This window comes from Caloenas nicobarica, chromosome 1 (genome assembly GCF_036013445.1).
Source record: "Caloenas nicobarica isolate bCalNic1 chromosome 1, bCalNic1.hap1, whole genome shotgun sequence".
NCBI lineage: Eukaryota > Metazoa > Chordata > Aves > Columbiformes > Columbidae > Caloenas > Caloenas nicobarica.
Window position 1 is genome coordinate 60,135,182 of NC_088245.1, and position 15,125 is coordinate 60,150,306.

At 45.2% G+C, this 15,125-nt stretch overlaps 1 protein-coding gene across 2 annotated transcripts in view; it reads left to right on the top strand.

Moving 5' to 3' along the window:
* The first annotated feature begins 10,408 nt into the window (after window positions 1–10,408).
* SYN3 (synapsin III) overlaps window positions 10,409–15,125 on the top strand; it is a 178,098-nt gene continuing 173,381 nt past the window's right edge. For both annotated transcript variants that reach the window (XM_065647022.1, XM_065647013.1), the window contains exon 1: window positions 10,409–10,725. In XM_065647022.1, the coding sequence (XP_065503094.1) occupies window positions 10,409–10,725 (317 nt within the window). The remainder of the gene's footprint in view (window positions 10,726–15,125) is intronic.

The window sequence follows — 15,125 nt, forward strand, 5'->3', positions numbered from 1 at the left end:
TCTTCCTCAGCCTGCCATCCATGCCAGCCTCTGACATCTTGAAGCTAAGACGTTGTGCCCCTGGGTTTGTTTTGGGGTGAGTTTTTTTAACCAGTTCTGTGACTGCATAGGAATGACAAAGCCATGCAATTATTACAAGGTGGCCAGTTTCAATACACAAGTTTTTATACTGGCTGGTCTTTATGCTCAGGCACAGAGTCTGGGCAAGAGCTGAAAATAAACCAAGAGGCAGTTCTCCAGCCATTACTCAGAGCTCTGCTGAGTTTGTTTTGGACTCTTCAGCTGATCTTACAGTCTAGTTTTGGACTTGTCTTTCTTCTGTAAATACATAGCTACAGTAAAAGGGGCTTTCATCAGTAAGCCTCAGTCACATGGGACTGCACCACTTAGCTCTAAACAAATATACATTGTCCCACAGGGGAACAGGAATACTTGGTGATACTGCTGCTATCGTTGGCTACATCATCATGTAATTATATGTAAATAGGAACTGCTTACCTGTCCTACTAGTCAGGACACATACACAGAGAGGGAAGCCCCAGTGTGGCTCTCAGATAACCTCTGTCTGAGATTTGTAGGATGTTCCCATTTCTGTTCTGCCTGCTGCAATGCTCATGCTCTCTGTGACTGGTCAGTCATGCTGTATTTGTGCGTGTACCTGGTAAGAGCTCATACCAGTGCATGCAGCTCCAGTTCCTCCCTGCTTCGGCTGTCCAGCTACAGAGCTGCCTCATGCTCTCCCTTCCCCTCTTCCCCTTCTTTCTCTCCTTTCCAGGCTTGGTAAAGACATTCTGTGAGTATGGGAGAAGGAGAGTCTAAAATATCCTTTATTACATTCCAAGTTACAAAATGGTTTCAAGTGCCACATTTTTTCCTTTGAGAAAGCTTTCTTTTCCCCTGCCCCACTATATATTCACCAGCCCTTGAAAGGCTTGGTGGTTAGGTACTTAAATAAGACTGGGCAATTTTGTAACCCTTAAAGGCTTTGTAATTCAGCTGCTGATCAGCAGGGTAACCAGAGCTCTTGACCAGCATAAGCTGCTCATGCTTGGTTCAGTGGTGCAGTATGAGGCATGAGAGCTGAGCCGTATAATCTCTCTGCACTCTACAAAATAAAACTTGCCTTCCTAAATGAGGAAACCAAGGCATTGACTTTGAGTAACCTTTCCCCAAGCTGATGGCAGATGACTGTTAAAATCATGTCGTGCTTTATTTCCGTGTCTGGGCCCATCCCACTAGCCTACTCTCTCAGGACTTTGGGTCTAGAACCTGTTTCAGTTCTCATAGTCATGTATTATATTTTCTGATGCTTTTTGCCTAAATATAGCTTCCACCATTTGGAGCAGATTCTGGAGGGCTCCTATAGCATCCAGCATGAATGCAAAATCTGGATGAGTAAGCAGACAGGAACTGGGAGAGAAGACAGCTTGATAAAGGACAATTAGTGAAATAATTTATTATTAGGCTTTTAAAACATACTTTCTAATTATAGCAGTGCACCTCTGGTGGTACAACTCTTTATCAACAAAGTATTCCTATGGAGCCAACATCACTTCTTAAATGGCGTTTGAAACCTGGCCAGATGCTTTATTAAGAAAGCAAAGCACCTGCCTCCTGACTGTCCTGCACAGGCTCCTGCAGACACCACGAATACATTTGACTTGCAGCTCCAAGCTGTAACCATGCCAGAGCAGGATCTTGTGAACAATTGTGAGGTTACATCTGGGAAGTGGGCACTGGTGATGGTGCAAAGATTGGTGTGCTCAGCCCAGCTCTGCTGGAAGGGATTGTCACCCTTCCCGGGGTGAGAATCCCGTGGGTGCACGGTGCAAGCAAAAGGGATGTATTACACAAACCCACATAGCTTTTTGCGTGTCCCCATGTGATCAATAGTAATGATGCCAAAACAAGTGCAGAAAAACACCTCCTGGAAATGCTCAGCACAATTTGGGTTGGTCATCACAAAGCCTGAGACAAACACAGCCAGCTGAACCCCTACAATGTTGCAGATGAGGATCTACCAACCCCTGTTTTCTCTGCCTCTTTGAGGGGAATAGTCTAGCCAGGCAATCTCCTACCACTTCTACATCATGTGGAAGAATCAAGCTGTCTTACAGTTGCATCAGAAATCTTCCCCAGTGTGCAGTAAAAACATTGTCTTTCTCTTCCATCATCAAAATAAATGAGTAAGTCCACTCAAATTTCCAGTTTATTCCTCTCCTTGCATTAAGTGCTGCTCCATGAGATGCACATGTATGGTTAGAAAGCAAATGAGCACCTTTCTGCACAAAGGCAAATTACAGACTTTATTTCTCCAGGTATCTGCTGCTAACATCATCAGATTAAGTAAATCCCAAGTATTATAAGGGGTTCCTTGACGTATGGGAAAAATTTTGGGAACGGGGATATGGTGGTACCTGGAATGGTGCAGGGGGAAGAAAGGGGGTGAATGCAAATGGCCGCAAAGCTTAGATGGAATATATTAGCATTACAGATGGTTTAGGAGACTTCAGATGTTTGAAGAAAAACTTCTTAACCCCTAGAAGCATAGAACATTTGGGAAATAAATTGAATATTTGAGGCATTTTTAAATTAGTTAGAAGCATTGATGCAAGAATTGCAGAGTTGTGTTTGAAGTTATGTTATTTGGAAATATGCAATCCATTTTTGTCTTATAAACATATGAAAAGTAATACAATTTGCACTCCAAAAAGAAAACCCTTCTAATCACCATCACTTAATTAATAGTTATTGATTTGGTGTGTAGTATGACCTCTTAGTGAATTGTTTCTTCCCTTTCATGACCCATAGCACTTTTTTTCTGTTTACCTGCATTTTGAATAACGAGCGTGTTGTGTCAGAATTGAAATACAATGGAAAGAAAATGGGATAGGAACCAGGACAAGTATGTGATCGTAATCAAGGCAGGAGCACCATTAGCACTGGCAGGCTGCTGCAGCTTCCTCTGAGAACTTGTGAGTTGTCAGTCCCTTAGGCATCTTTTATCTGGATGAGCCCTAATGCATATTGGCAGGACCTACATATTTAAATACATCCAGCTTCTTGATTTTATTCAGATCAGCACTCTTCAAAGCAATGCTTCTCTCAGCTGAAGGAAATCCCTGGTCTATTAGTGGTGTGTCTGATGTTGCTTTCAGCCTTATCACCATGAAATCAGGACTTGTACAGTTACTGCAGGAAACTTAGAGCGTGTCTCACGAACACACGACATGAACTCCATCAGATCTGAGGCTGGGAAGGAAAAAGATGAGGGCATCAGAGCTCTGCCTGCTTCCTTCTTTCAACTGCATCTGCTTAATATGCAGAGCATTTATCTCCACAAATTAACTGGTTTGTACTGCTGTCTCTTGCTTTTCTTTAATATAATTGTCAGGAGCCACTTTGGCATGTAAGTATTAGCCTTAATGGCAGCATTAGTGTCACTGTTGCTCAGGGTGGGAATGACCACAACACTCTAGGGAAATAAGAAATGGGACAGCATGCCAAGTCAACTGATTTTCAGATGGAGGTGGCTCTGTAATATTCAAGGATTAGCACAGGATTTCTTTGCCCCATACTGCCTGCTCCACTTGAGCCGTATCTGGCTTTGCTGATAAGCAAATATTGATATTGAAGAGAGACAGGCCACAAAAGGCCTCCCTAAGCTCATTGACAAGGGGATATTACCACAGAGACAACACTGTGGCTGTTAGGTGCCAACAGGATTTCCACAGTGAGGATAAAATGAGGAAATAATGTATTGTTTCCAAGAAGTAGCACATCGTAATTTGCCCTTGGGGGTATTAAAGCCATAGAGTATTATCATAATATTCAGATTTATTTTTCACTAGAAAATTTTTCACTATTGTTCATGGCTTTAGTCATCTTCCTTTGCAATCTACTTGGAAAACTGCTGATCTTACAATGACATTTTGTCCTTTTAGAGTATTTTTTTTTCCTTCTTCTTTGCCTTGACTGCCATTACAAAATGACCGGCGAAAGAGGAAACAGACTTACTCATTTTCTGTGCTGGGTATAGCTCTTGAGAAATGGTCCCATTTGCACTCCGTTTTGTATGCACACACCCATTATCTTCAGGACCAGATAAGGCAAATCCCCTATGGTGAAACTGCTATATAGAAAGCACTGACAGCTTTGCAAACTGAAAAAAATAGACCTCTCCAGTTAAACAGCCACCCAAAAAAGTAGAGAGGATTGTTTTTTTTTAAGGTCTATAAGAATGGAGCAATGAGACAGGAGAGTTGTTGGATCTTTATATCTATCAGTGGTTTAATGAAACATGTTGAACTTTGCAAAGTGATCTATTTCTGAAAAAGAGACCTTCTGGCATCTCTGAGGATCTGTCTAAACAGAGAAATTAGATGTGCAATACATCGCCTTCTTGTGAAAATCCTTAAAGAGCACATTTCCAAAGGAAATCACTGTTACCATGAAAGGTAATAAAGAATTTTGGGAAGGAAGCGAAATTCTGGTGAGCAGCTGTCTAGCACACAACAGGGAACTCATCATTGTCCTGGGGACATGCTTTCCCCTCTCCCCTGCCCTGCCAACCCCTCCAGCTGCAGGGTCCTGATTTCTTGCCACTGCTTCAAAGAGACAGCACGGCTCTGCTGCTGTCAGTCATAGCAGATATACAATTTCCAGAAGTGTCTCTGGCATCAGTATGCACGAACCTCTCTGATTTTAGGAGGAATTTGTGCTGTAGCTTTATAGGTTTTGAAAATTTCAGCCGGTGCCTATGTTAGAGCTGTATTGCATTGCTGATGCTTGGGAAAGCTCTCTGCAAACCGAACATGGGTATGGAAACTCTTTTTGTCTGTTCTTTGGGACAGCATACAGTCTTTCCAACCTTTACAGTTTTTGTATATGCTTCAGGTTTACCAAATGTGGGGATTTTGGCGGGGTATTCTTTTCTTTTTCTAACTCCGATTGTTTTAATTTTCTGATTTATGGAATTTCAGCTGAAAAAATACCAAGAAATGTTTGAACACATGAGCCTCTTAAGTCCAAAACTGTGGCAAGTCAGGTAAAACCCCCAAAATGTTCTAATTAATTTCAGAACTAATTGCCTTATTCTGTTTTTAATTCTTCCCAAAAAATGCTAAGCTATGGCAAGCTTGGGAATGTTGAAGCCATTCAAAGTAAAAATGGAAAGCCTGACAGCAATAAATAATATCTTGCTTCCCTCTTTTTGAAAATATGTGTGGAAAGCCATCCAGCTGGATTTGGAGCTCCCTTAGCATGGCTGTCATTCCACAGAAGTCCACTCCCACATTGTGCCAATAGGCCTGAAGACAGAAAGGGACCCATGGGGATATCTTAAAATGCAAATGTATACTGAAGGCCATCAGCAAAATGGATGTGAGAGATATCAGTAAGTGGCCACTGCCAGATGAGGAGCATCCCCTCATCTTTCCATCTGCCATGGAGCAGAGTAAATGTGCCCTTATGGTGAGGTGGGAGGATAATCTCTGCGTTGGTTTTCCATCTTGCCGCCTCCAGCATTGCTCTGCTGAGGTTGTCAAGAGCAGGAATCAAATGCAGGCTGGTGTGATTGTGTCAGTTCATTACATGACGGCACCGATAGCAAGCTTGGAGGAAATCTAAGCACAGTTAACAGATATCATCCAATTGAGTTTGGTTCCCTCTGGATGCTACCTCATGTTAGAAGGTAACCCAGAAGGAGATTTAAGTGAATGTTTTGTTCTTGTTTCCTAACACATGCCAACAGGTTTTCTGAGATAACTTGCATCTCTGTAGAGTATGTGCTTGAGAAAAAGCAGGTAGGTGCCTGGCTGCTGTCAACGTGCTGAGGGAGCAGATTACTTACCCTCCCTCACCCTTCTGAAATTATCAGCCAGGAAGTTTAACTGCGTGTTAGTAAGGGGCTGATGGTCCCAGCCTATTTGCTGTTGTTTTCAAGGTCAGCTTTCACTGACCTTGCTCTTGCTTCATTTAGTTGCTCACATCGTTTCCTTTTGATTCCATGACTGTACTTTGGAATTTCTGCATGTTCCCATGTTGTCTTTTGCTTAAGCCAATTCCTGCTTACTTCTTCTCTTTCTGCTTGTACCTTCTCCTCTTCCTCCTGTTGCCCTCTCCCCTGCCTGCTCTCTTTCCTCAGGACTCACTCTCCTATGCCTTGTTTATTATTTCCCATTCCTGAAACACAGCCCAGATCCCCGACCTGCAGCTCCATGGCCCAGATGTCCACTGTTTTCTCAGTTAGCTTTTGGGAGCAGCTGTTTCACAGCAGAGCAGACTACTCCTGTGTGGTGGGAGGCAGCTGCTGTATTGCAGCTTGAGGAACCCAACAGGAGCTGCTGCCTCAGCTGGAAGCAGCCCATGGGCTGTATTTCAACCATGCAGAGGGCTACAGGTTTCCTATGGGCACACTGTTGCCTGTCACAGTATTAAGTAGGTGGCTTGCCTCCATGTGAGCCATAGGAAGACACTGCTATGCACAAAGGCAAGTACAACTCAGTGGTGTACAGCCAGCAGCTTTCCTACCTGTGGCTCTGGAGTGACAAAATATGGCTTACCAGACTTGTCTCACTTATGAAGGAGGTGCTGTCTCCTGGCTTTGTTGAAATTACAGCCTCACTTGCCTGCTAGGGTAGGATCTGTATGTATACCGGCTGGATGCTGTGCTGCATGAGGGCTGCACGCTGTGAGAGCTGCACAGAGCCGGCTTTGGCCTGACGTGCTGAGCCCTCAGGATCTCCATGAGGTGTTTCAAGCAATAGGAAAATAAGGTCCTAACCTACTCAGCTCGTGCCTGGATGAAAACACCTACTGCTGAAAGCTAAATAACAGCAAGTGTGCATGATGCAGAAGCAGACGGTGAGGTTTTCCAGCAAGCAAAGGAATCTGCTGGCAGTTTGCACTGCTCCCATTGCAGAGATCTCCTCTGTGGCAGCATTAATGGCAATCAATAAATCAATACAGGGAAGCCCACGATAACTTTATTTTAAAAAAAAAAAAAAAAAAGGAAGACTATTTTAATTACATTACCTTGGTCACTAGAAAAACGCATATCATGAGAGGAGGACAGTCTGTGCCATCACTTTGACAGACCAAAAGTCAGAGTTCCTGGTGGGCTTGCCGTCTCCCATCCCAGAGCAGAGCCAGGCGTTACTCTGTGCTGTAGCAGTGTCATCCTGCTTGAATTCAGCCTCTGCGTGCCTTCCTGGAGGGAGATTTCCCCGTGACATCAGTTGCTTAGGTTTTCTCTCCTTCCTTCCTGAGCCAACAGCATGCAGCCCCGTCTTCACAGCAAGCAGAGGTAGTGCCAGCCAGCAGAGGGACAGGACAGCCTCAGGGCAGCATCCCAAACTCTCTGGACAAGAGAGTTTTGCCAGCTCCCAGTGTCTCCTGGGCAACATTCTTCCACTACGAAACCCCCGGTGGAAAAAATGATGGGTCACTGTAAGTATTGCTGTTTAAAAGAGTCCATGAGGCGAGTGGTCATGGCTGTGCAATAGTATGATAAATTGTTTATTGTAAACGGTACGCTGAAGAGACCAATTTGGGAAGCCCTGTTGTGGAGAAAACCTGCATGCCTTCCAGGCACGTCACGGGGTACTCTGACCCTTCCTGGCCCTGAGACACCCTATGCCACCTGCCTCCATGCCCTTCTTCCACTGCGCAGGGCAGAGCAGAGATACTTGCCCATCGCTTCACTTGCTGATGCTTTGCAAGGAGCCCACCATCTTTTGGAGAATGCAAATCTCACAGAGGAGGAGAGCCTGGCAGTGGGTGAGAAACACTTTCAAAAGCACACAAATCCTGTTGGACCCTGTCTCAAGGATACTGGCTTGAGAAAAGAGCCTTGTCCAGCCTGTACGGCTGGGGCCAGGTTCCCTCCCGTGGCTGAGAGCTGCCACAGCAGGAGCTGACAGTTCTCTGGGAGGCTGTGCAAAGCATGCAAGGGGCAGGCATCTTGTGCTTAATCAAAATTATGTCCCACCTCTCACCAATTAATGCCAAGGTCCTCCAAGAGAGCACACCCAATCACTGTACGCAGTAACGGGGTAGTCATTTAGAGCCCTTCTGACAGTAGATCTCTGGGATGCTCCTCTTAACCAGGACTGGACTTATTCTTGAATGGACTGTCATTAAAGTGAGGGGGTTATTCTTTTTGTCTTATGCAAGGTATAATAGAAAGCACAAGTTCCTGAGTACAGGACAGTGCAGTGCATTTTTACCTGGCCTGTAGTATACAAATCCCCCAAAGTTTTTTGTGGGCTCTACCCCTCTGCTCATCCTGGACAGGTAACAGCGGATGGCTCTGTGCTGGCACTCATAGGTACTGCCTTAGGACATGAGTAGGCCAAGAGCTGTGTGGGTATACGTATGAGGTGTGTAGCTATATGTTACTTGCGTCTTGGAACAGTTGCTGCATAAACAGACCGTGCTACCGAAATGCTCCCCAGTGCATGCATTTGCTGATGCTGTGCAGTCACAGGGTGCGCCAGGAGCTGGCGGGAAGTCAGCACAATGCCTTGAGATACGTTATCGACTGTAAATGTGGCAGGAAGTCATTAAAGATTTCCTGAGCTATTCCCTGGGAAAAGACTACCTTCAGGCTCCAGCAAAGTTGGAGGACTTGTACTACCAGGGCTGAGAAATCAAAAGAAAAATTGCTCTAATAAGCCAATGTCAGCAGCTTCAGCAGGGAACCCTCAGTTCCGTACAGATCCTGTGCCCATGGGATCGGGGTGGTGATGGATTACGAGATTTGGGGGACATGTGCCGAGGGGCTCTTTGTAGCTCACACGCTGCAGGCAGGCTCATCTGAGCCTCCCTAAGGCTCCGGTTGTTCCATGAGCCCTCAGCCGTAGCTCCAGAAGGGTGATCCACAGACATCAAGCTCACTTGGACCAACTGGGAAAAGATGGTTTCTTGCCATCAGGAGGCAATCAGAGACTGGGACAAGAGTGTGAGAAGTGAGGGGGCCAAACCAGGCAGGTGAAGGCAAGGAGCTCCAGTGTTTGTAGGGGGCTCATTAAAAAAGACACGAAGCGGGCTGGGGCATGATTTAATGATGATACCAGGAATTCAAGTGGCTCATCTCACTTGATGTATGGGATAACTCTCACTTTTGTTGCTGCAGATACCTTGGTCAGATATCTTGATCTGTCCTGAAAAACGTTTATGTTTTATCAGCAATATGTTTCTGCTTTTTTCCCCCTAAACCTCACCAACCAGCCTCTGGTCAAGACTCAAGGCTGTCTCGGCAGATAAATGTTTGGGGAATTACTGTAGAAATCTCATTTCTGGGCTGTGCCTACAAGTGAAAAAAGAAATTTTAAAGTAGCTACTTACTCTGTGATATTATATAACTGCTGAAAAAAGTGTTCTGGGTAAAAACAAAGTCATCATACTATGGTCAAGGGAGAAGAGCCAGATAGTTATATTTCACAGTGTTTATTTTCTCACTGGAAAAGATGAGCACAGTAAGAGAACTTTCTTCTTAAAACAAAACAAAACAAAATACCCAACAACAGGGGGAAAAAAAGTGTGTAAGGATCAGACGGCCAAACTTCTAGCTTTGAGTACCTGCAAAAATCCTTCAAGTGAACTTGTAAAATCAAAGTCTGCTATGTCTAGCAACCACCAGCAGGCACCTGGCTCAAGGTCTAATTTTGAGTGCAGACAGTAGCAGGGACAGAAATCAGTAGTTTGAAGCTGCCACTGAACTTGATCAAGATGTGTGCGGGGATTTTTCTGCTATTTATTTTCTACATGCTATTTGAATTTAGGATATTTGTTCCTTAAATTCAGAGCCTTGCTTACAAGCCTGCCAATTATGATACAACTTTTTATTCCATTGGATCATTTTCCGGTTATTCTGTAACAAGTGTGTGTTATTTGTAACACACAAAATGCCAGAAATAAGCTGTCTCTCTCTTGAAAATTAACACTGATGGCCAGAATAATTTTTCTTTCTGCACAGTGAACAGTTATAGAATTGTTAGTCCCTAAGCTAGTGCAAGCTGATCTGCCCTGACCAGAAGATGTTTGGGGATGAGACAGAGCCATGAATCTGTTTGATTGTACCAGTGTATTTTAATGCATAGAAGCCAGTAGTACTTTTTTCCTCTCGTTGATTAATGTACTCATTTAAAAGGCAAAGAGTTTTTCCTATCTCAGCCTCATGGTATATATCTCACACATATGTCTTTGATTCTCTTCCCACAGGAGACAAAGAAAACACATCTGAAAAACCGAGGCATATTTCTCGCGCAGGATTTCAAGGGGGAAAGCCCACCTGCCTGGAGTGCCAGGAGGTACGCTACACGCACACAGAAACCTTCCCCAGGACTGGTGACACCCGTGTTCAGCCCCTCGCTTGCTGAGAAGGTTTCCACACAACACTGCAACAATGAATTTCCTCCGGAGGCGTCTCTCAGACAGTAGTTTTGTGGCAAATTTGCCCAATGGCTACATGATGGACTTGCAGCGACCTGACAACTCTGTGAGCTCCCCAGTTTCTCCTGCCACGGAGAGAAAGCATCCGCAGCCACCACAGCCCTCGCTGTCTTCCTCTGCTGGCACCAGCATCTTCAGCTCCATCTCCAGTGCCATGAAGCAAACCACGCAAGCGGCCGCAGGACTAATTGATCACTCAACCAGCCCCACACCACCTGTGGCTCAGAAACCCAAGATCCTCCTGGTGATTGATGATGCGCACACGGAATGGTAAGTCATCAGAGTCCTCCCTGCTGAATTCAGCTCCACAAAGTTTGGAAGATGAGAGTGACCTGGGAAGCACGGGGCACCTGTGGGGGGTACGCGGATACTTTCACATCTAGGTCACTAACTCTGGCCCCAGGTCGGTGTCTCTCCAGTGACTTGTGTAAATGGCAGAGTAGGCTTTTCTCATATCTTTCCTGAAAAAAAGGTGTTTATTTGGTACTCACTGACAGACTTCTTTACAGCCTCAATATATGAGCACACATAGGGCATTCTTGGCTCAGCAGGCTTAGCTCAGCTGTCACATCTAGCAAGGGTGATAAGAGGTCACAGCTGAAGCTGTCTTAGTAATGTGGTTCAGGACCTTTGCCTATTGTTTGTGCTGCCTCTAAAAATGAAAAGGGACTCAATCTTTCCAGCTCTTAATCTCTTTTGAGCTTTTCTCTATGTGCAAATTTGTACATAAATTATGAAAAGATAACCCAGGCCTACTACTGCCAATAGTAATGGCTGGAGTTCATTTGCTGGTCAAGGGCCCTTTAGTTGCTAAGCATAGTGGCTGTTGGCAAAAGACTCAGGATCAGCTAAGGTCCAAATTTGTCTTGTTCGTGCAGGTTCTTTTCATCTCACCCATCTCAGTAAAGTCATCACCTCTGGTCTTCTCTGCTTTCCCAGGAGAACAGGGACAAGGTGGGGCCTGCCTCCCCAGTGTATCTTCACAAAGTGAGAGCTTGGCTCTTAGATAAAAAAGGGCAATATCTGAGTACAACTAGGTCAGACTTCTTCAGACGACTTGAAGCAAGAGGAAAAAAAAAAATGGTGGGATTTTTCTCAAAGGAAAAACAAATTTTTAACTGAGTGGGAAAGTCCTCAATAAGGTGGTTGTTGTATCAAATGTTTCACCAGCCCAGTGTCTTTTATCACAGTAGCAGCCTCCTAATGCCAGACAGCTCAGCTGGCAACCCCAGTCTGGCTCAACCCTGATCTCTTCTTCCTCTGTGCACCTGTAGTTCTCCCAGCAGGCTGATGCTCACCAACCTCCTTCTCTGCTCAGCGTTTTTGCAGTTCCTTGAAGATGCTGCCAGGTGGCAGTCCCTTAACATCGCATTCTCCAGCTGGGGATGGGAGTGCCTCTAATGTACAGCTCTAGCATCTGGGGCTTAGCCAGCACTGCTTAGTCCAAACACTGTAATCAGAGAGGAAAGCCCTAGCAAAAAGGCCAAGCTAGTTTTTCCTTGAGATTAATGGTGCCGAAGGTAGTCTGGGCAGGGGAAAGGAAGAGGAGGGGTCGGACTCTCTTGCAGTGTCTTCATCTTTTAAAATACACACTGCATTCAAATCCCTGCCTTTACACCTCCCAGCTGCTGTTCTGTCATGCAGACTTCAAGGTCCATAAGCTGAGCTTGCCCAAGGACCAGCAGCTGGGAGATATAAAGAGGAGGTATAGCTACCTGTGCTGCCTTCCCTCTGCCACTCGTGTGTAAGCACTCTATGCATCCTGTTGTCTCGACTATCCCTTTGCTCTCTGTAACTCAGCAGTTCCTACACATGATGGGGGATCCCCTTCATTCCTTCCAGCTCTCCATGTAGCATGGACAAAAACACATGCCTAGAAACTTCTCCAGCCTGAAGGTAATATGGGGTCCTTTCTGAGAGAGCATGGCAGTGCTACCACTCCAGTAGGCGAGGAGTGCTACTTGGCAGTCAATTTTCGTGTCTCCAGGAAACTCAGGGAGCCCTTGAAAGCAGCACTGGAGAGCAGTGGCTCCATGGCTCCACAGATGTTTATTCTTGGTAAGGTACTTCTGAGCAATGCCAGGCATCATCTTGGTCTCAGCCAGGGTGTTATGTGAGCTCAAGCTGACCAGCCTTAGGCAGCAGTGAGAGCACAGCTGAAGAAGTTGGTTTTCCAGATATTCTGGCTGTCTACTCCACATCACATACAGAAACAGTCTCAGAGTTTGGAGAATGAACAGCAACCTGTTGTTGCTTCTGTGCTGGTGATTTTTCATTTGGAAGAAGCATCGTGTTTGCGATGCATTTCACCTCTGCCTGCTTTGGTTGTTGCTACTTGTGAAACCTCTTTATTCGGTTTGCAAGAAACCCTGTCTTTCTCCTTTGGAAATAGTTAACTGTACTAGAAAATATCCCCAAGAAATAGCTACCTTTATTTTATGGGTGGGGTGCCTGCCTTCCACAATGCCTCCCTGCCCCCACCCTCCCAGCAAGTTACATAGGGTTTACAACAAGGACTAGCTTGTTCAGAGACAGGAAGGGTGAGAGACAGTGGAATCTGCTATTTGATTTCTCTTCTCTAAGTGAAAACACTTTCTCATAATTGGAGACTGCAGCAATATTGCCAAGCCAGACATTAATTTATCATCACTGTTTGTATTACAGCAGAGGGAAAGAGCAGCGATTGTGGATTAGGATGAGGTGTTGCACAAGTGCATGATGAAACGCTCTAACAACCCAAATAGGCGAGTGCGTGTTGAATGCACTTTAAAGTGACAAATGGCAATCCTTTCTAATTTTAAGGAGCTGCTATGTCTCTGATGGTACAGTACAGCACTCAGCTTCTCTCAGAGGTCTGGAGAAAGCAAAGACCATCCATGGGAAACCGTGGCCAGTCTTCCTCCATAAAATCCTTAGCACTCCTGACATGCAATATTCTCTGGTTTATTCCAAAACCAGAGTACTATAAAAATTATGTGAGCTCCACAGAATATGATCAGCTGCTTTCTGCATTAGCAGCAGTAAAAGAAAGGTACGTTCTATTAAAAGCAAGGGAACTCACTCAGCTTTCTGTTGAAGTGGCAACGTTTTTACAAATGTTCCATCCTTCTGCAAGACCCTGCTCTAACGCATTGCAAGGAAGCCCACAGTGAACCTGCCACATGCAGGATGGGAGCAAGAGGAAAATACCATCTGTACAGCTCCCTTGTGCTCTTGGCTTTGACAGGCAGCCCTCAGAGGCACCCACAGCAGTAAATGTATCCATGCATCACCACACTAGGGACAAGTTTTGCTTCTCTTCAGTGATTCTGCCCCTCTACTCCGCTCTGGTGAGACCCCACCTGGAGTCCTGCATCCAGCTCTGGAGCCCTCAGCACAGGAAAGACGTGGACCTGTTGGAGAGGGGCCAGAGGAGCCACAGAAATGGTCAGAGGCTGGGACAGCTCTGCTGTGAGGACAGGCTGAGAGAGCTGGGGTTGTTCAGCCTGGAGAAGAGAAGGCTCTGGGGAGACCTTATTGTGGCCTATCAATACTTAAAAGATGACTATAAGAAGGATGGGCACAGACGTTTTAGTGGGGCATGTTACAACAGGACAAGAACTAACGATTTTAAACTAAAGGAGGCGAGATTCTAGCTAGGCATGAGGAAGGAATTTTTCACAATGACGGTGGTGAAACACTGGCCCAGGTTGCCCAGAGAAGCGGTAGACGCCCCATCCCTGGAGACATTCCAGGCCAGGCTGGACGGGGCTCTGAGCAACCTGATCTCGTTGAAGATGTCCCTGCTCATCGCAGGGGGTTGGACTAGATGAGCTTTGATGGTCCCTTCCAACCCAAGCTATTCTATGATTCTTCTGGGCTGGGAGTATCTGTGCTTTGGGAGACTTCCAAAAATGCATCCAGAGCTCACCTACAGCAGCTTCCAGAAATAAAGAGCTCAGAATACACGCACACGTGTGCACGTGCAAACACACAGCAAAAGGGAGCAGGACCGTGAGAAAGGGGGATGGCAGGACTCTGTGTAATGGCATATGGGCCAGCTCTGGCAGCCTGGGCTCAGCCAGGAGGAAAACATCCCACTTCTGGCAACCTCCTCGCCCACCACGCTATTATGTAAAATCATGCTCTTGCTGGGTTGAATTTCCCAGCAGATCAAATGGGATTTAGTGCTGTGAATTGTTAACCCCCATCCTCTGCAAAAGTGCTCAGCTTTCTAGCCTAATGCTTTGTGTTTAAACAGCTTATTTGGGAAGTGATCAAGCACAGTTAAGGCTCCTATTAACAACATATGCTAAAAACATTGCTTTTTGGACCAGACAACATAACAAAGTTGTTCTTCTTGCATTTGTTAGATATTGTGGTTGCATTTGGGAAATATCTCATGTCACTTTTAAAAGCCATTGGTATATTTTGTCCATATTTCAGGCTGTTTCATGTGCTAAAAGTGTTACATGCTGTCTTGCACAAAATGCTTGTGCCCTATGTGTGGCAATTGTACATGTGAGGATTGTGCCATATTTCACAGAAAAAAAAAAAGAAAAAAAAAGCCACAGAGAATACTTTAGGAGATGCAAAATCGCATTATTGTTTTCTCATTTACTTTACTGTCTCCAAAAATTTAAACACGAAGGAAGAGAAAAACTGTGATTAATACTGAATAAAATCCTCTT